The sequence below is a fragment of the Larus michahellis genome, chromosome 6, assembly GCF_964199755.1.
Source record: "Larus michahellis chromosome 6, bLarMic1.1, whole genome shotgun sequence".
Lineage (NCBI taxonomy): Eukaryota > Metazoa > Chordata > Aves > Charadriiformes > Laridae > Larus > Larus michahellis.
In genome coordinates this window covers 9122258-9144423 of record NC_133901.1, presented here as the reverse complement: position 1 = coordinate 9144423, position 22166 = coordinate 9122258, and the positions used below count along the sequence as shown (strand labels likewise).

The window sequence follows — 22166 nt, the reverse complement described above, 5'->3', positions numbered from 1 at the left end:
AGAAGTTTTGACCATTTTCATGTCACTTTGGTCCAGCTGGAGTGTCTCCAGCCATGCTGAAATGCTGCTACTCGCCTGGAGTGAGGTAAAAGAACAATAAACTCTACTGAGTAATATAATATGTAACTGTTATACAAAACAAAATTACAGCAAAATAGCTCAACATGAAAGCAGTCATTATTCCTCCCACAATTTTATCCAAAAATTTTCAGAAAGCCTATTTATATATACGTAACCCATTGTTATTTTAACAATGCTTATTTTATGTATTCATGTATTTTTTCATAAGCATCCCTTGCGCTTTATGGCATTACATCTGCCAGTAGGTGAAGATCTAAAATATGAGCAATAAGGCATGGCAAAGTATTTTACTTTATTTTAAAATCAGGTTCAGGAGACCACAAAGAGAGATCACAAGGCTTTCCGAAGTAACTCTGATTTCCAGTTGGTTCAAAACATACAGTTATTGGAAAAAAAGTTATTAAAATGTTCGAATGACCTATGCCCCAAGATGGTGTTTTGCTTTGCACAAATTTATGGTTGAGGCACAAGTTCTGATTTCAACTTCACCCATGAGACTGTCCCTGACATCAGCAGAAGTGGCGTGTATAAACAAGGGGGCAACATTTAAAATGAAGGGATCTATTTTCAGCCAAACCTCTCATCTCTCCAGGGGTCTGCCTGAACTGCCAAGGTGGAGAGTGCAGTTCAGTGAAAGCACAAGAGGTTGCTTCTAGAAGCCAGCAGAAAGGATTTTCTGTTCATATCTGCAATCTATACCATAAAGGGTCAGGCCTCAAGCCTTGCTGCATCTTTTGCCCAACTAAACCTCCCAGTGAAATAAAATGTCAATGAATAAAATTCCAACACTACCACTGTCATTTCATTTCCCACTTGTTTTGCTTGGCAGGGAAGGGGATGCTGATGCACATCTATAAGTAAGAGCCAGCGGCATATCTGTAACACGGCGCCATTACAGGAAAAGGAGGAGGGGGAGAAGTGACAAGAGAGGTTTCCAGGAAGGCATTGCCACGGCGGGCTGCAAGGCGAGACCATCAGCAGCACATATGTCTGCAGGGACTATTTTGCTGCTTGCATGTTTCTATTTGGACCTCATCTAAATAAATTAACTGGCTGCAGTAATGCTTGTAATTTAGTAGTCATGCTTATAGATCGGAGTACTATTTCAATTCTTTCTTGTGGGTGTACTCATTGTTATACACTGAGCCTTTAAGATCTGTCCAGCTTTTATGATGCCAGATGTGTTTCTAGTTATTTTATCGCAGGCTGATTGCCTGCATTGCAGTGAGTGATGCTCCATACATCAGTGAAATCCATGGTGTGTTCAAAAAGGCATTTTTTTTGCCCTTTCAAGAAGCCTGATCTGCATGGGAACATCCAGAGACGCGACCTGTCTCTTGGTTCATGATAGGGTGGGAGCAAAATCTGCACTAGAAACTGCCAGAATAAATCAAACAAAACCTTTACAAGGAAAAGGAGGAGCATGAGAGACCCACTGTGTTACTAAACACACAAGAGCCGCAAAGACCCTTCAGTCACCATGTCTGGTCTGCTGCAACCCCAGGCAATTATGGACCAACGAAGTTCCCGCCAAACTATCTCCTCATACGCCCACAGAACTGCAGGCCACAAAGCACTCAAGGTACCTGAAATAAAATATAAAATCCTTAGGGTAAAGAGACAAATCTCACAAGTAGAAGGCGAGAGAAAGACCATCGGTTACAATGTCTATGAAGGAAGAGGGAACTTACTATGTGAAAATGTCCAGGTGATGAGGGGAGCAGACCTCATCCCACATCATGAAACAAACATATTCCACAAGGAGAAAATGGGAAACTTTAAGCCCACCTCAGCAACTCTACCATAGGAGTTGCACCCAAAACAGTGACTTGCCTTGGCTCCAGCATGCAACGCCCAGCCATCACCCAAGCACATTTTAAGGCTCTTTCTGCACAATTCATAGCAGAGGGAATAACTGAACTGGCAGCGTGGCGCCTCCAGAAACACATTCAAGCTCTTTGAGAGCAATAGTGACTCTGCACCCCACCAAGGAAAGGCAGGAGGCACCCAGAAAAGAGCTGCAGTGCTGGCAGAGGCAGCTGCCAGACTGGGCTGGGGCACCAGGGCTCTGCAGACAGTGCCCGAGATCTACCTGGTCCCCAGGCCAGCCTAAAGCTCCTGGACATTGTGCTTGGACACCTCCTTACCTGGAGACCTTGCCTTTGTTTTCTCACCAAGATGTTCTCCCTGGCTTGAGGCACAGCGTTAAGAGCCCCTTTCTGCCACCCTGGCTCCTCTACCTAGCACAGAGGAGACAGGACAGAGTGGGGACAACCTCCAGAGAAGATCCAGTGGTGAGGTTTCAACATGTGTAATCTGTGTTTGGGTGACAGTGCTGTGCAAGCCTGGCACTGGTGGCAGGAGCCTCTGGTAGCCTCAGTGCAGGGAGAATCACCATCAAGCTCAGCGTGACCCCTTAGCAGCCTCACGACTGTTACAGCTCAAAGGTGACCGCAGAAACAAAATCAAGTCACCAGAGCACTGGTAACTACTTAGACATTTCAATCAAGGCAGCTCTTCCATTATTTGGATATTTTTTAGAACACAAGAGGAGAGGAGCCATTTGTCTCACATGGGAAAGTTCATCTCTGGCATCCTTTGCATATTGCTTTTATCAATATTTTTGAGTATCTAGTGAAAGGTCTCCCGGATGTCACTAAAACAGAGCCCATTACAAACACGCAAAAAAAAAAGCCATCTCTGCAAACAAGTGGCATTCGTGGAGGCAGAGCGGGCTGGAATGCAGTCTGCTGCTCCATCAGCAGCTCACAGCTCCTGAGAAAAATAAGGCATACGACACGGGATGTAATGCCAATTACTCAACACTTACAAGAGAGAGACTGGAGACTAATTATTCAATGCAGGCCTGCCCAAGCTGCGCGTGTAACACTTGGTAGCTACATGCATGCACACAAACCAATGGATTACAATATATAAGGAGAAAATATTCTGTAAATCATTTCTTTGTAAACTTTGCTGTAGTCTATAATTTCCAACAATACATGAAATCCAACATGTCCAACTGGTTGCTTGCTTATTCTTGGTATAAAACAGTAACAAAATAAAGCAAAATAAATTCTGTCCCTCCTAAATAGCAGAACACAGCAGAAAAGGAGCCTCAGAGACACTCAAATGGCAAGAGCTGGGTCAACATGCTAAAATACAGAATCCAAATTAAATCCTTAAACTGTGATCCCAGCTATGCTCATTTGAGGATTAGCTAGTTATAAGCTGTAAAGCTTCTAGGAGATGTTGACTCTTAAGTCCTAAACGCAGAATTAAACATGGTCAGCTGCAGTTCTTACAAAGGTAAATTTTGCTGGGGTGATGTAAGTAAACAAGGAGAGAACAACAAACTTAATTTGGCTCACAGTCTTCAAATGTGATTTTTGGCTTCTCCCCCCAACAGAAATAAGACTTACAAAGCCAAACCAAATCTGGTTTTGATTCTTACAAGATGAATTGCATTTTAAATTAATATAAAGCTCAAGATCAGTAGAAATTGCAAGTATAGTGTCTTCCTATGCTGTACCCACTGCGATCAGACACCTGTCGCCCTTGACACAGACAAACTCCAGTTGACTTAGTGCAAGTTTTACCTCAATGATCACTGAAAGGACACAGAAACGGCAGGATTCAGTTCTTTGCTGAAATGAATTATCCAGGTTACTGTACGGCAGGCAACAGTGCCACACTTCAGCAAATGGTATTACATATCATTCATTTTCTGCTATATAATTGAGGTTTGCCACAGACATAAAAATTTGAATTATTTACAAGAAACTCTTTGAATTCAGCAGAACATTATTTTTGCCTTTACAGAACAATGATTTGATGTGGAAGGAAAATGCTTATTAACAGTGGTGAAAGACACATAAGCTCATACCTCGGAATGAAAATAAAATCTCATCAAAAATCATGACATGTGATAAGTAAGTTTAACCAGTTTGGTGTCCTCACGACACCCAAGGTCTTGAGCAAACAGGTAGTTGACAAGCTCATGGTGGTAATCTCCTCCAGGCTGTATTTTTAGGAGCAGTGGATAGCAGCAGAGTAAGATGGGTCTCGTCGGGGTCTAAGGCATTTCCCAGTCCCAGTGGGACAGGGCTAACACTGGATCTTCATGAGCAGCATCCCTCGCTGCTGGGGACAGAGGGACCTTTGGGCTGCTCATTGGAGCTGGTATTCTGGGGAGGGCAGGGGGCTCTGGGACCTGAGAGCTGCTCAGGGTCTCTGTACAGTGTGTTTGAGTGTGGTCATGGCACCTGGGTTATGTGAACATCACTCCCGCATCCAGACCACACAGTTATGACTAAAGCAAAAACTTCCATGCAAATTCATTAGGCTGCCATGAAGCTCCCATAATTTTTTTAAGAGTTTGTCACTGTAAATCCCTTTTAGGCATAATGTTCCCATTAGGTCAGATCCCAGACCAAGATGTTCCTGTGATGAGGCTTAAGCCCAGCATCACCACTGGCCCTTTTCATTATAAAGACATTTGTCTGAAGTATCCAGTTAACTACGGCTACAAAGCCAAAATATCTGGCTTGCACTATATGAGGAAGTTCATATTTCACAGCATGATTACAACATTCCTGAAGGCTATATGCATCTAAAATATGATATCATACAAAGAGCGTGCAAAATATGCCTTTCTTTTTCTCTGCCTTTCATTTCACATATAGGTAACACTGCAACCTAACTTAGCTAAGCCACTGGAATAATGACAATTATGTGTTTTTATCGAACAGGAGTTTTAGCAATTCCATAAAAAGACAAATCATATAAACAGAACATATATGTGCAGAGATTAGATACGCAGTAAATAATAATAATTTATATATTTATCTTTACAGTTATGAGAATTTAAATATTCATCTTTTTCATGCTCATTAAGCTCTTTTAGAAAGTTTCTTTCTTTCCCGCTAACCTCCACGCCATTTCTACAGAGACCCGTTACTACGTGACTGTTCCTTGGTTAGAAGACTGAAGGGCAGTCGCAGACACTAAAATACCACATCCGAGTTTTGTGGTACTTACTCTCCTATAGCCATACTGGTTTTACAGTCTAGACCTACCATGGTCTTCTGACTAGGAATACGTTTTGGTAGGGTAGTTTTGTTACTTGTGAAGAAAGGAATACTTAGATGTATTACTTTATACAAGATTTAGGAAAAAACCCTAAACAATCCAACCCCAAAACCAACCAACCAACTGCTTTTGTTTTTAGACTTACCTCATCAATACGTCCAACAGCTCCAAAGATCTTTGCTGTTTGCCCAATCAAACTCGGAAAATTCTCACCAATTTCTTTCAGCATCGGAAGAAAAGTGGCTAAGGCTGTTGGTTCATAGCCTGCTATTTCTGTAAGTATGGTTAGAATAATGTCACTATGGTTAGGGTCTCTCAAGTGTCCAAATAGAAACGGAATACACTCTTTCAGCACCTATAAAAAAAAAAAATCAGACAGAAGCAAACTGTGAATATATTTTTTAATTGTGAACACGTATAACCAAAAGAGGTACTGTACATTGGGGTGATAAAAATAAAACACTAGAATTTGATTTAGTAAAATAGCCTTCCGCCCTTGCTGACCTTTGCACAGAGCTATTGCTGAGGTCAATCAAAGTTCAGTTCAACATATGGAATAAGGGTAAGCTGTAGCCTTGAAATATTGCAGTTATGCATATGTAAGTAAGGAAATGCCCAACTGTTAAAAAAGAACAAAAAAAAAAAAAAAACCCTCACCAAAATATTTCCTTTGCTCTGGGCCAGTCCTATACTTTTTTTTAATTAAAACAACATAGGACTTAGCCTTCCCCAACAATAAATTAAAGTACTAGTAGAAATTTTTGGGTTCTACCGGAAACTAAATAACGTGACAATGTTAATAGCTGGAAGAGAGGGAAAAATAAGAGGCAAGATCCTCACTGCACAAAAAAATGCTTTAGGGAAGTTGTCATGTCTTGTAACACCACAATTTTCAAGAGGCTGAAGGGGTATAGTCCTTAAAATCATCTTACAAACAGGATACCGTGTGTACAACTATTGACTGCATGATTATTTTTTATATAAACACACATGTACACTAATACACCTCTGATTCAGAGAAACTGTTGCATCTGTGTAAAAGACATTTCAACACAGAAATGGAGTATAAAGTGCCTCGTTCTTCTGGTTGTTTTTTTGGTTTTTTGGTTTGTTTTTTTTTTTTTTTGAGGGTCATCAGTTTTAGCAAGACGATACCTATCGCTCTGGCAAAACACTGCAGGTGGGTGGCTGAATAAATTGTTGTAGTAGTAGTAAATGATAATGTTATAGTAGTAATAAATGATAATGATAGTAATAATGATACCACAAAGCAACGCCAGCACGGAGCCCCACAACAGCCAGTGGTGCACCCCAGCCTCCTCCAGCTGACAAGTCATTGCTTCTGAAAGGATCTCTATTTCATCTGGGACTACGTATTATGATAAAGTTTCCTTGGCTACCCGGGGAAAGATACTAACTACTGTTGACTCTTCTTTTCCAAAGACTTTATGAATTTCATAAATTCACAAAGCAGGTAGTAGTTTTGTGCCTTTTTCTAATGCACTGGGTGCTGTCGATGACATGCTATTTGCAAATCATGATATATTTTGCCTTAATTAACCTACATCTCACTCCCAATCAATTCCTTACTAATTTTTATTTTCCTTGACATGTAATTTAATACATTTCATATATTCTGACGGAAACGTAGTTAAGCGAATTCATGCTCAGCTGACAGAAAAAGAGCCAAAAAAGTAGAAAACTGGTTTAACACAAACATTTTGGTCCAGCAGAGTCATTGTTATGTTCTCTTTATGATTAGATGGAAAATTTGGAATGAAATTAAAGAATTCATGGGGAATTATCGTAGGAAAGCACTGTCATGCATGTTATGGGACTCCTCACTGTTCGGAGAGCAGCTAGCAGACAGACTGTGCCAAGTCATCTGAAACAAATAAACTCCTCCAAAAGGAGGTGCAGCATTTAGCAGTAAGATCTTCCAAAGATGGTTTTACCCCCAGTTCTTTCTTCCTAGCCACAATCTGGAAGAGCCTGAGGAGGTGGTGTTGTTCGGCTTGATCCAGCTGAGCCATCAGTGCCACCAGCTCCCTCAGATGGGGGTTTATTGGCTGCGGTTGCTTCTCATACAGAGCAGGCAGGACACGCAGCAGCATCGAGTTCCCTAAAACGGAGCAAATGAGAGGCCAGTGACTCAACGTATGTCCCTATCCCACAGCAAGAGATAACTCTAGAAAAATCAGCACACCCCTGGAGACACCAGTTTTCAAGAATCATCAGTACAAATACAGGGAGGCATAAAACACACTGTAGAAAAATATATACTAGGCCAAGAAGGTAAATAAATAACTTAAGTAGAACAAATCATTGCGGGTATAGCAACGTAGGTGTAAAAAGAAAAAAAAAAAAAAAGAAAATCCTATTAATTAGAATTTTCATCCTGAAGTACAATATCATGAGAAGGCTGCTTAATGAGCTTTCAGATTTGGATGGTACTCTGTTGACTCCTAGACCAAACTAAGTGTGATTTAAATTAAAAAAAAAAAAAAAAGGAAAAAGAAAAAAAGAAAGCTAGAAAACACATAAAAGCTATATTTCTCCTTTGTTGAGATTCAGACTTTCAAATTAAATAAGCAGCATATGGAAAGAATAGCTGGTTATTAAGAGAACTAAACATGCATGACAGTAAATTTGAACATAAATAGTTAAGGATGCCATTTCCAGGAATAGAAAGGAGACAGAGAGAGTCAACTGCAGACAAAGATATGCAAAACCCTCTCTCACACATTTTCTTAAGATGTCTGTGCATAATTCAATTTGAAGCCCAGGCTCATACCAAAATATATAACTTCACGTTGCTGTACATGCCTGCCTCGATATATTTAAGTTTCACTTGAACAACATATGGAAAACATCTGCCTATTGCAATGTAGTATGGCTCCTTTTGTAAACCCTTGAAAGTCCTTAAGGTCTCTTTGGATTTGGTTTCCAATAGGAACTAGCTTTCTGGCCTGCTGCTTTTTCTCCCATTTAAATCTGAACTTTGTAATTTTGGAAGATAAGCATGTCACTTCATGGATGGTAGAAAAAAAAGGATATATGGGTCAGACTAGACCACATCGTGCTCTCGCCAGATACAGAAAATGCACCCCAAGACACTGTTAGGTCTTGCAACATCACCTCTGAGCCAAGTAACTAACATATAATTCATTGCAGGTTCAGACAACTTTTAGTCGAACAGCTTGTAATGATCCCTAAGCGGTCCTTATGGTTGGGAGGAGTGCCTCCGCGCTGTTCAGCCAGCCACACTTCTGCATCCTATCCTGAAACATTTCTTCTGCTTGAAGAATAGTTGGCTTCCAACAATTAGCTATCCTCCTCCTCCTCCTCCATACAGCCGCTTGCTGTAAAGGCAAGGCTCAGACCCCACCCCTAGTCCCATGGACATGGCAAATTTCTGTCTTGTTCTGTTCTATGTACAAAGCACAAAGGCCAGTTACAAAGGAAAGATATTTGCTGATGAATTACCCCAAACACATTAGCAAGCTGTTCAGTTCTGGCCATTTTCTAGCCACATTCTTTGTGCAAATCTCTTCCTGATGTTACAAGGGAATCTGTATAAAAACTGTCACCCCTTTTACAAGTGTCGCTAATGTACCGTGGGATTTATGCAAAGCACCTATTCACGCAAAATTAGAACCAAAATGGTGAGAGAATGCATTTACTTGAACTTTTTCTAGACTCACATCTGAGTTTGAAATTGAAAAATTTTATAACTGAATACCCTAAAATTATTTCCTTCTCTGGATAACTTAGTGCTTAGAAAAATAAGTCCTTTCTTTGCACTTGCACACGTTTAGTTTCCACTGGGAGTTTTCTGCTTATATGGAGCAGAGCCCTGAAACTCCAGTTAAATTTCAGCAACGGTAACAATTGCAAAAGAGGAAATTCCCATGTTCCTGGACGGGCAACATTCATTGTCTGTAAAAGTGTCAAGGGAAGGAATTCAGCAGAGGCGAATGAAAACTATCAGCTTTAAATGAGGAAAGACAGCCACGGACCTGAGACATGCTATTGCCTAAGCTGGGATATCACAGATAGAAAGGTATCCGGAAACTAAGACTAATTATTCAATCCGAGAAAACAACCATTTTAAGTATCAGCTGTATTACGGGAGTGATGTAATTTGACATGACACAACATGATGGATTGCAGCCATGAAACTACTCTGAACAGAAATACTTTGTACAAACGTAAATTTGGGCAGTTTCCTACAGCAAACATTGCAGGGTTTATAGTCATTAACCAAGATAAATGAAAAACAAAGGCAATTTAGAAGCCCATCACTTTCGAGCGATACTTAAAAGACCTCACTGACATGCAATTGCTTTAATTGAATAACCTGCGTATACAAACTTGTAAACAATCCAAGCAGATACCACAGTTCATGTCTGTTCTTCATATAACTCAAGAAAGGTCATGAAGCACAAGCCAATTAGCTATTTTCTTGTATCTTCATGTTTTGAGTTAGCTCTAGGTACCTCTTGCCGTTTGTTTGCCACACCTTTTCAATTTCTAAGGGATTTACGCACATGCAGCTCACTAACCTTTCAATACTCGGAGCTCAAGCAGTCAGAGGCGATATTGTGCCCCTTCCCAAGTAATTAACTTTTTTCAATCTCCCTTGATCTATCTCAGTCTAAATAAAGTGCCTGAAAAATATGTTTGTTGACTGAGAATGGAAAAACATTATACACAACTCCTTAATTACCTTCTTTCCCTCTTCCTTCCCCTACCAACCTTACCCCCAGTACTTTCCAGATCAGATTTTCTCAGACTTTCCAAGCAGACCACACACTGGGAATTATGCAATTCAGGCAGAGACTAACGTACAGTTGGGGACACTCTTTGCTTTGCACGGCAGGCTGTGAGTCAGGCAGGGAGGAGGCACATAGGGCAGGAGCAACCCCAGCCATGGGCTGTGATGGTGCCAGCCCGCCCCAGATGCCCCGAGCACGCTTCGGCCATGCTCCCTGCACACACGAATTGCAAAAGTTGCCTTGTGCTCGATCTCTGCTCTGCCCAACCCGGCAGCACAGAGAGTTTGGGAGGAAGAAAAAAAGAAGGAAAAAAAAAAAAAAAAAGACCCTGTTGGCACACTGCAAATGTAAGATGGACAGAAGGAGCTCTCAAAGCTATACAGCGGTCTTTTGACATTCACTCCAAATTGAGTATTCAAAGATAAAAGCCCGTACAGCAAGACTAATTTTTTTCCCCAGGATTACTCGAGTTAGGCACATACCTCTCTGAAAATGTTCACCTCTAATTTACCAAACTTTTGAGTTTACTAGTACACTGCTTCAATGTTACTATCTATTATTTGTGTTTGCAGGAGAGCAGCTGGAAGCCCCATGATGGCAGGAACACCCATATATACATAGGGCGAAACAAGGAGCATAGGAATAGAATTCTAGAATCCTTTTGGTTAGAAAAGACCTTTAAAATTACCAAGTCCAACTGTTAACCTAACGCTGCCAAGTTACCACTAAACCACGTCCCCAAACACCACATCTACACATCTTTTAAATACCTCCAGGGCTGGCGACTCCACCACTTCCCTGGGCAGCCTGTTCCAATGCCTGACAACCCTTTCAGTGAAGAAGTTTTTTCCAATATCCGTCCTAAACCTCCCCTGGCACAACCTGAGGACGTTTCTTCTTGTCCTATTGCTTGTTACTTGGGTAAAGAGGCTGAATCCCCCCCACTACCCCCTCCTTTTGGGTAGTTGTAGAGAGCAAGAAGGTCTCCCCTCAGCCTCCTTTTCTCCAGGCTGAACAACCCCAGCTCCCTCAGCTGCTCCTCACAGGACTTGTGCTCCAGACCCCTCACCAGCTTCGTTGCCCTTCTCTGGACACGCTCCAGCACCTCAATGCCTTTTCTGTGGTGAGAGACCCAAAACTGGACACAGCACTCGAGGTGGGGCCTCACCGGTGCTGAGTACAGGGGGACGACCACTGCCCTAGTCCTGCTGGCCACACTGTTCCTGATACAGGCCAGGATGCTGTTGGCCGCCTTGGCCACCTGGGCACACTGCTGGCTCCTATTCAGCTGGCTGTCAACCAACACGCCCCCAGGTCCTTTTCTGCCAGGCAGCTCTCCAGACACTCCTCCCCCAAGCCTGTAGCACTGCCTGGGGCTGTTGTGACCCAAGTGCCCAGCAATAAGGGGCTAAACCAGAGACTCAAATAGAAAGGGAACACAGATTGCAAGTTAGGTGCAATTATGTAGGGGTTTTTTGCTATTCTCTGAATATTTCATAGCCGATATATAATTTGTACCATATTACCCCTAATCTCACCTAAGCAATGCATCTCTGAAATAATTAATGGCCCATTGAACTGATGAGCCTCCCAGAATTTAAAACAGATTAAGAACAACAACAATACTTCGAACTAGATTAATGTCTAATCCAAGAGTGCCTTGCTTTGTTTTTTCGAAGTTAACAGAAACAACTCTAATCACGCAGCTACTAATCTACACGTTCCCGAAACAAGACACTAGCAATAACGTATTAGCCACATATAATTATGATGTTGTTATTGATAATTAGGGCTAGAAAAGCAAAACTCTAACAAGCTGTCTTTATGAGCTCTCCTTCATCGCTTAAAGCAGTAAACTGCTAGTATATAATAGAAGTTTTTGTACATAACTACCAAAAAAGTCGCAATATTTAGGTTAAACCATACATGTGTATCCAAACCAACTCCAGGTACGTTTATTTTTCTACCAACCCCCTCCAGAGTACTGGCACATACCAACTACAAAATGAGTTTGCAAAGAACACTTTCCTTTCCACAAAGAGCACAGAACAATATAACCGACGCAGCCAGTGCTTGTAGGCAGCAAACTCCAAGCGATTTCATCCCCCGCTCTCACCCGCGCATCGCTGCACGTTGCAGCAATCTGCTCTCAGAAGGGGAATTGGCCGCTCGCAAGAGCAGCTTCCCCCGTTTCTTCCCCTCCACGAGTCAGTACATCTTCCCCCCAGCGCAAACCTGGAAGGCTGGAATTGAGCAAGCTGCACGCCCCCTTCTCCTCCCGGCCAAAACCAACAGTCAGAAGTGCTCTTATTACAACACTGGCACGAGCATTGCTCATTCATTCAAGCCGAGGCTCTCGGAGCATTTATTAGGGGCTCGCTGCGTCTCACTCGCAGTCTTGTCTCTGCTGACGTCTGACTTAGACTCCAGCTCCAGACAGCCCAGCTATTTGCAGGAAGCAGCTAGAGAATGCGGCCCCAAGAAATACTTTCTCTGCTTACGCTGTTCTGTGTTTTCAGGGCTTCTGTTTCTGTTCTGGATGAAGATGATGACTATGATCTCATGTATGTGAATCTGGATAATGAAATTGAAGGTCCAGTTCTTGGCACTGAGGAAAGTAAGTAGATTTAAACTAAATTTGTGTTAAGTGCAGAATTGCATTCTCTGTTGCCTAGCTCTTGTAGCAGTTATTATTACAAACATAATTTATTTTTTTTCAGAGGAAGAAGCATGTGCTTGAACCAGTAGATTATTATGGACAGCAAATGCTAAAGCACTTGGATGGCATGCCTCAAAATTTGCTTTATACTCTTTTATTTTTCAGTTTTCCTGCAAAAGACTGCTGATGACACTTAGTTTTAGAATTGCTATAATACACACTATTTTACTTTTCTGTTTTCATATAGAGGGAAACACACTAACATTCTAAAGCACATAAGCCTTGCACAGAGCCAGATTTTGTCCTTCTGTTTGAAACTGTAAGTACAAAGGAATAGCAAAGCAACATCTGTATCTTCCATTCCAGCTGTTTCGTGCGACTGCCAGCGAGAGCACACTGAGTGGGACAAGCTCTTCATCATGCTTGAGAACTCGCAGATGAAAGAGAACATGATGCTGCAGGCGATGGATGAGATGCTGAAGGTGGACCTGCAGACCCTGAAAGCAGAGCTGAGCCAGCTCACCACCAACCTTGCAGGCACCTTCACCACCACGGTTGAGAAAGTCACCTCCCACATTGTGTCACAGGTAGAGCAGGCACTCGTGAGGAACAGTGACCAAGCTGAAGAAGCCAAGAGGCTTCAAGAGTCTGAGCAAGGGAAGGTTCTTGAGCACGTTCTGCTGCTAAGCCACAATGTGTCCAGCAGGCTCGGCCAACTGGAGAGCGCTTGGCTGAGGAGGTCTGAGGCGGAGGCTCAGGAGACAGCTTTTCAGCAGGATAAATTCAGTCCCACCAGAGGAGACAATCTCATTTTGAACTCTCTGTGGAAAGAGCTACAGCAAACCAGAGCTGAACTGAAGGCATCACAGAAATGGGCAGCTCAGCACCTACTGCCAGCAGGTAAGTCCACATGCGCTATACTTTATCAGAGAGCTCTCTTTGGAGGGCCTGTCCAAACAGACTTCCTAAAAACAATCCTTTTAAGCACCTTCCTCCGCATATGACTCCAAAGCAGTCTTATGAACAGCACAACAGCTTTGAGCAGTCTGTACGTACAGGGAGGAAACCCATTAACTCTTCTCAAAAAAATAGGCGCTGAGCTTTTCAAGCGTGGGATCAAAGAAGGGTTTAATCAAAGTCCTTACACAGGGTAAAGCAGCCACCCAGCTAGGATCCCACCTCCTGCAGGCTCTCCCAGATCAAAACGGTCAGAGAGCAGCAAACATATTTTAAACATACAATTTATGTTCTCTTACCTTTTACCTTCCCAGCTGGTTACTCCTACACATATGCACTACTCACTCAGCTCTCCTATTCTCTTCATGCATGTACCCACTCCTCCCTCTTCCTAAACCAAGTGCTGTCGTCTTCTTACCAACTCCAACTGCCCAAGAGCAGAGCTAGATCTGAGGACACGCCGTTGATGTCAACAGGCTAAGCACGCTTCCTGCAGCAGGGAGGGCACATCCACTGCGTGTAACTGTCAGGACAGAGTATTTCCTGAAGCATGGAAAAATTTGTAACTCTGTGGTATTGTTGGGGTTTTTATTTTCCTTTCCAAAATGTTTGCATTGGTCAGCAAGCAAGGTGGCCGTAGAAAGATGAGCTCATAACTCAAATTTAAGGGCAAGAAGGAACAAATTTCAGGATAAGAGGAAATGGCCTCAAGTTTTGCCAAGGGGGGTTTAGATTGGATATGAGGAAAAATTTCTTTACCGAAAGGGTTATCAAACATTGGAACAGGCTGCCCAGGGAAGTGGTGGAGTCGTCATCCCTGGAAGTATTTAAAAGATGTGTGGATGTGGTGCTGCAGGACACGGTTTAGTGGTGGACTTGGCAGTGTTAGGTTAATGGTTGGACTGGATGATCTTGAAGGTCTCTTCCAACCAAAACGATTCTATGATTCTAAATTTCATGACAGTTCTTCTGTGCACTATAATGTGACACCCAAAAAGCAGCTACAGCAACTTGGGTATGGCAGAACAGACCACCATCTATTTAAAATGTGGGTGCAAAATTGCTACATGCACAACGTAGCTATGTGGAACATAACGCTGCCTACCAGATAGCTATCACTGAGTGTCTTATAAATATTGACATGTCTTTAATGACCATATTTTCCACAAATATAAGTTACTGCAGCTTAAAAACCCAACAGAAATCTACACGCACAGAATCCCATGGCTGCGCGCAAATAAGTGGTTAGACCAGCCTTGTCTGTGACCCTTAGCAGCACCACTGGCATGAGCCCTTGCACCAGTGAGCAAGGGGAGCGCTTCTTGTAACTGCCAAAGCAAAGGCTACAACTTACCGAAGCCTATTACGACACAAACACAGCATAACAACAGTTTACACCAAAGCGTTTCACAATCTAACATGACCCTATCCTTTCACGTAGGGCATGGATTCAGCTTTATAAATACATTGCTTTTACTCCTTCATTTATCACAACACTTTAGTAATCTTTGTGTACTGGGAGTAGATCTTACAGTATATTCCTTTTTTCCCCGAACGTGTGAACCTTGCCTTCCAGAAAGCATGATCTCATACTTTATCTTGCTCGTGTAACATGGCCAGCCTCTCAGCCCATTCCTCTGCACTAGGTGAGAGTAAAAAACTTGATCAACATTAATGATCTCAGTCTCATCAGTGGAAATCCGGATTATTTCCACAGGTTCCCACATGGTTTTATATAAAGTGTTCTTATTTTTTAATTTAAAAGATACATTTTAAGTACTTCCAGAGTCTCTCTCTGGAAATCTTTTTTCAAGGGAATTTTTAGCAACAGACTTTAATTTCTCACATCTTGAGTTACTGCCAGCCATACTCTTGAGGGATTTTCTAATCACACTTTTTGTTCTTCAGTGAGGCTGTTTTTAATTTTGCTTAGGCCTTGATAATAAAGCCTGAAAGCTTGCTAATTAAAAGCTTTTTCACAATATAGCGTTCCTAAGTAGCATTTTAAGGAGTACCCCCAGCAGTTGCTCACTGCTCCTGCCCCTCCTCAAAAGGGCCAATGAAGAAATGTAAAATCTGCTCAAAGTTGAAAGGAAGCAGCCTGTGAAATAACACAGCACCACAGTCCTGGAGGACACAAAGAGTCCTTCATTCACTGAAGCAGAAATTTCCGCACACGTTTTAGACATTTTAGATCCTCTAGCTTGTTTAAACAGGAAATGAACCAGCTTAATTGTAGAAGGGGGCTGCTTTTTCCTCTATGTTGCTTAGAATATTAAGTTATATATGCCTAGGGAACAGCACATAGAATACCAAAAATGGCTTGGGTTTAGTGATCATCAGTTACTTTTCTGAGTTTCATAAATTGCTGCTAGTGCTTTTAACTAAACTGATTTCTATTATCAACATGTTGATTAATTGGAGATGAGAGATGAACTGTTTTTAAAATGTCACTCATCTTACACATTTCCCATGTTTAACCAGTGCACACGGAAGTTACTGACCAAGACCCCTAAAGGCAGGGTCAGGAAAAGGAGTCATTAAAATAAACAAACACATCTCAGCAAGCTTCTGCCAATGCTCCCTGCCCCTGCTTTTCAGTAGCCCCTGTCCCCTTCTCCTCCACTGCCCAGTTACCCATGGGACAACTGCAGGACACTGCGTAACTGCTGGTGACACAGCTACCCTGCGGCTCTGTTTCCCCAGCGGCAGCCTGACACTACTACCCCTGGAATGGCACAGAATCTAAAGCTGCCATTTGATAGATCACTGAACCCATCCCCTCACCATAACATTGCTGTTTGCATCACCCCATACTGAAAAAAAAACCATGGAGGCTAAAACAAGACCTCAATGAAACAGAGAGAGGACTAACCCCACACAATTACCTAATGTAAAGTGCTAATTTCTCTAGGTGACCCAGCAAAAGAAAAGCTCTCCTGGGAGGCACATCAGAGCAGAAGGCACCTGCCCCGCATAGACCCTTGGGGAAGCCCAACTTCCCAAGGCAAGCACCAGGGCAGATGGGCAGCATTAAGCCTCAACGTCACTTTGCACAGCACAGGACTATACAATACGCTACTTTTGCGGCGAGGGAAGAGACAAACCTTGTGCCTGCAGCCTGATTAGCCCCTAAACCCATTGCCATAGTGTTAGGCAAATTCATCCATCAGATTTGACAGCTTCTTCAAAGCATCCTACATCCCACAGGATGAGCTGAGCTCTCAGATCCCGTTGAGGAGCCCAGTAGTGAGCTTATGTCAGGGGACCTACCTGGTCCTAATGTACAAATAGACCAGTTTTTATTTACCTAACAATCTTTCTAACTTTTTCAGGGTGTGAAACAGCAATTCTATTCCCTATGCGTTCAAAAAAGATATTTGGGAGCGTTCACCCAACTGCTGGAATGACCCTTCACTCCTTTACTGCTTGTATCTGGATCAAGGTGACTGAGGCTTTGGACAAAACTATTGTCTTCTCCTATGGAACCAAGTTCAATCCATATGAAATCCAGCTTTATCTCAGCCGGGAGTCTGTAGTACTTGTTGTTGGCGGTGACCAGCGCAAGTTAGCTGCTAAAAATGTAGTTGTTCCTGGGAAGTGGATACATCTCTGCGGTGCCTGGAGCTCAGAGAATGGATCCGCATCTCTGTGGGTGAAGGGAGAGCTCACAGCCACTGCCTTGGACATCGCCAACGCTCATACCATTCCAGATGGAGGGATTTTGCAGATCGGTCAAGAAAAGAATGGCTGCTGCATTGGAGGTGGATTTGATGAAGCTTTAGCCTTCTCCGGAAAATTAACTGGCTTTAACATGTGGGACAGAGTGCTCAGCGCCAAAGAGATTGCAGCGCAAAGCGGAGAAGATGCGTGCAGCATCAGGGGCAACATCATTGGGTGGGGAGTCACAGAAGTTTTGCCGTACGGAGGAGCCCAGTACGTTTCTTAAATTCTGGCAAGGCAGTTTCTGAAGCAGCGAACGTATTTCATGAAAAGCTGAATGACAATACGTACAAGTAAACGGAGCCGTAGGAGCCTGTGTCTCTTGAAATCCCAAGGAAGATTAGCATTGCAAGTTTACAAAATGAGGTACTGTGGAAATGGGATTTGATCTCTGCCTGCTGTTTTGGCAAAACACTGAAAAAAACACACATCAAGGCATGACATTGAAAAAGCTGTTCCTGAGGTCAGGCGACTGCTGTCTCTCTAGCGTAGTGTTTTTTGATGTATGAGTGCCACTGTGGACATTTTTGAGCTGAACGGTGCTCCTGGCATCCCTGCTGAAACAAACACATTGGGTATCCAGCTGACCAGTCTCTGCAGAACAGACACGAGGCTGCGCATCTTTCCGGTTCCTCCAGTCATTGGTTTTTATAGCGCTGATGTGAATTTTACAGAGGAACCACATAAGCCAAGAAATGTGTTGTTTATTAATCGTTGTTAGTAATTTGTAGACTATAACAAAACTAGCTCCTTGTTTAAACATTATTTATGCCACGGATTGACCTAACATATAAAAGTAATATTCCCCATCATAATCTGATGTTACATTTGGAGAAGATGCAGCTGTATTATATTGTACATTGACTTTGTATTAATTTTATTGAAATTATTTTTGTAAAGTTGTTCTGTAAATAAAGATACTTTACTAAACTGAAACTTTCCACACTTCTCATGAAACTCTGAAAGTACGTACCAATTGGGAATTTTTCCATGTTTTAAACCGCATAATTTTAGCTGCTCATAGGAAAAGAACATAAATATCAACATCTCATACAGAGACCCTCAGAGGACTGAAATCCAAGCATTAGCCAGAGATGGCTTTAGAGGCCCGTCATGATACCAATCCCTCTTGTGACTGGTGCCATGTGCAAGGATCTGCCAGTGTAGGAGTTTTGCCACACGAACATGGTTGACTGTAGAGAAGAGATGCTTTGACGTGCTGACACACGTTGTGACCTGAGGCTGTGCTAGCATGGAGGCTGAAAGAAGGATTGGTTTTGAGATATCCTCAAATAAAAATTAATCAGTACCCCACGCATAATCCTGTCCACCTGAGAAGGATGTACTTGGTTTTAAGATACATTTAGATATCCAAAGTAACCAACTGTTTGATGCTAACAGGAGGTTCGTACAAGGCAAAACTGATGGCAGCGGCTTTGTTCTCTCACATTCGCAAGCTTATCCAAAATCCAAAAAAACTCATAGGGCTGGACACAGTGCATAAGAAGCAGATGCAGAGAGCCAAGACACAGGTGGTGATTTGTGTGTAGAAAACAGAGCAGAAGTAGACAATGATGAATAGTTATTCTCTGGATATGTAACCATTTATGACAAGAATGATTATTCACTACTTGTTGAAGCCTCTGAACAAGTTATCATGGAGAATGTCTTACTTAAAACAATTGTTATTTCCACTGGAAGCAGCCCACTTCTGCTCTATTCACGTGCTTCTCTTTCTCATTCTCTACAGATGTCCTAAGACTGCACTTCAAAAAGTTTCTTGACATGTTGCTGCTATACGTATTCCTGAATACAATGCAGTTACCAGATCCTTCCTTCCATGATACAAAAGTAGTAAGAAAAAGCTATGACAAGGTAATTTCCACTTTACTGCGCCATTCAAGGGGGTTGTGCTTCATACCTAAAGTTATACGATCTGCTCCAAAGTTTAGGCAACATGGTTCATTTAAGGTAAAAATAACTGCTCCAATTGCTAGAATTTTTCCTATTACCCTGCCATAAAAATGCATCTAAATTATAAATGCTTAGTAGTAAGTATGACAAAAATCCCTTACTAAATAATAGGTGCAAGTAACCGTAACTACGGAACAATGAAAGATTACCTCTGCTCATCTGCTGTCAGCCAAACAGCAGACCTTCAGTTAAGAAAAACACTTGAGGCCCCAACATTGTGCAAGGGCAAAAACATTCTCAAATCCTCTTTCCATACAGTGCCCTCCATTAAACGAAAACAAATGTCTGTGAAATGCAGCAGAAAAAGAAAAATCCTCAAAAAGATTACCACAAGTCCTTTCTGGCTGCTGTTCTTACTGTACCTCATACCTGAAATACTTTGTCTTGGAAATAGCCTTTTCCTATCTCTGTTCTGGTTTGGCAGATAACCAAATGCAAAGCCAGTCCTTTCATTCTCACTGACTCAGCTGGAAAACTCTACTCTTTCCAATTGGTTTGCTCTTCTTTTATCACCTCTGTGGCCTAGCAAAGCTTTCCCACAGTCTAGTCCCCTCCTGCCCAGCATCACAAGTCACTTCCCATCAGCATGCTTCTCTCTTCCCTTGCTAGCATAACTATATTTTTCTTTGTCAACAGCTACTTCTCCTGTTTGGAAAACACCAAGTAAATAGTATTTTGGGGGAGTTTGGCCTCCAAATATGGAAAAGCCACTGCTCTTGCACTGCAAATGTAGAAATGAAGCAGCAAGTGCAAGACATGCATACCTGGAGTATGTTGCCAAGCCCAGTTCTGCTCTCTGACAAGTCTTTGCTGAATGGAAGACACACATGCCTTGCCTGAGCATCTCTGGAAGGTGGAGCAGCCATCAACGACTGCAGGATAGTTTTGCTGCTTTCCCCTGGAAATGGGAATAAATCTGCCTGATCCCTTATGCTGATGGAAGGTGTCAGCACAGGGCCTGTCAGCAACACAGGCTGACATTTGCATGTTTAGAAGCTGAGTTCATACTAACTGGAACAAAGTAGTTAAACACTCCTTCTAAAGAGCTCTTTTTTAGCTAATAAGATAAGGAACTGATCATGCAGCCAAACAGTTGCCCCAAGTAATCAAAAAACCCAGTTAGCTCTCAAACACTGGCAGGCAACGGGCCAAAGTCTACTATCAGTCTCAGTGGTGCCATGAGGCTGAGCCCTGTCTGTGCAGCACCAGAACAAGGCCCTTTGTCTCCGCACTGCTTTGTAAATCCATCCTTAGCAGCTTATCCTCTTGCTTCCCTTCTCCCTTCAGCAAACACTCAGTCTTTAAGCGCAGTTCTTAGCCTGCTGCAAACCAACATTTTCATGCCTGAAATACAAATTATATACAGTGCAATTAAGCCACTACTCAAAACAAAGCACTTTGCCTATTCAGAGTGCCCTCTTCCACTCTGGAATTTCCAAACCTGATGTCCACAGCAACATCTGCTGGTAGAATAACATAAATACACAAAAACGAGCAGAAACAGTCACAATGAAACCTTCAATTGTGGGAGTTAACCATTTTTCCTAACCCTATGACTATACCAAAAAACCTGTTTCACTTCATTTATTTCTATTAATAGCACCGCATTACAAGTGGTAAAGCGCAACCATAACTCATAAATACTAATGTCACAAGTCTTAAAAGAATTATCCATGTGGCTATGTAAGTTGTTAGCAATGTTCTGTTCTTGGACTCTACTCAATTAGTGTTACCACATAGCTCATAAATATTTATCATTTATGATATTTATCACACATTTGTCTTTAAACAAAGCAGACAGTAATATGCAAACTCTTACCATAACGTCTTAACAACAAAGTTAGTTTCTAGCTTAGCTCTTCTTCCCCCTAAAAATAACTACACTCCACTTATATTTTTTAATAAATACAGAATGCACACATATAATTTGTGGCCTTAACATCTTCATAACAATGTTCTTGGAATAATTATACAGCTATTGCTACTTATTGCTATTACTCGTACTTGAAAAAAAAAAAACAAAACGAAAAACAAAAAACCAAAAACCAAAATAGTGGTTGTACTACTGCAGTAGCACTGTATTGCAACAAGTACTGTGAGCTTTACTACTTCAACTAAGTTGGACTTCCTTTTGTAGAGATATGAATAATTTTGGCTTTTTTAAACCACAAAAGCAAAACGAACACAGTTTAGCAACAATATTCTATGTAAAGCTAATAATACAGGCAAAATTAAAGAACCACTACAAAGCTTTTATATTTTACATCTGACTATTTTGACACAGAATGGGATTAATTTCATCCCCATTTGTATCTTGGGGTGTTGCCAATGACACTAATAGAACGGATAAGAGCCCAGTAACTAGTGTCTCATGTCATGGCTTAGAATTTGAAGTCCATCAGTATGGTATACTAACTAGTACAGACGTATTTCCTGCCCTATGGGTCACCCAATCTATAATGAAACTTCCATAGTCAACAAAGTTCAGTAAATTCGCATACTCTTGAAAGGTCTGTCTTGATGTAGTCTGTTACTAGATTGTGTCAAACATGTTTTAATCACATGTTTATAGATACGTCCACATGTATGCTTTATACATAGATGCATCATACTTGTTTTTACGTATAATGTGATTGTTTGTATATATGTCTAATACAGCCTAACTAATCTAACGGTGGGCACAATGCAGGACTAAATCCAAAACCTCAGTGGGTTCGTACCTTGAAGGACACTTTTGACAATGGTGTCTGTGTGATCAGCCAGCAGATCCGCTTTAGCGATTGCAGCCAAGGACAGATAACTTGACATATTTCTGCACAGTTCCTTATTGCCCCTCTGAAGAAATTTCACCGCCACTGGGACAGCTAAGGCCATTACTGGAGGTCGATTGTAATTCTGTAAAA

The 22166-nt window shown here is 41.9% G+C and overlaps 2 protein-coding genes across 7 annotated transcripts in view; one reads left to right on the top strand and one right to left on the bottom strand.

Moving 5' to 3' along the window:
• VEPH1 (ventricular zone expressed PH domain containing 1) overlaps positions 1 to 22166 on the bottom strand; it is a 99254-nt gene that overhangs the window by 53035 nt on the left and 24053 nt on the right. For all 6 annotated transcript variants that reach the window (XM_074592591.1, XM_074592589.1, XM_074592594.1 and 3 more), the window contains 3 exons: positions 21984 to 22158; positions 7128 to 7294; positions 5318 to 5527 (listed from right to left, as the gene is read on the bottom strand). In XM_074592591.1, the coding sequence (XP_074448692.1) occupies positions 5318 to 5527; positions 7128 to 7294; positions 21984 to 22158 (552 nt within the window). The remainder of the gene's footprint in view (positions 1 to 5317; positions 5528 to 7127; positions 7295 to 21983; positions 22159 to 22166) is intronic.
• PTX3 (pentraxin 3) lies at positions 12222 to 18222 on the top strand. The gene is made up of 3 exons (XM_074591680.1): positions 12222 to 12567; positions 12976 to 13509; positions 16902 to 18222. Exons 1-3 carry the CDS (start codon positions 12420 to 12422, stop codon positions 17513 to 17515), a joined length of 1296 nt encoding a protein of 431 aa, XP_074447781.1. The 5' UTR covers positions 12222 to 12419; the 3' UTR covers positions 17516 to 18222.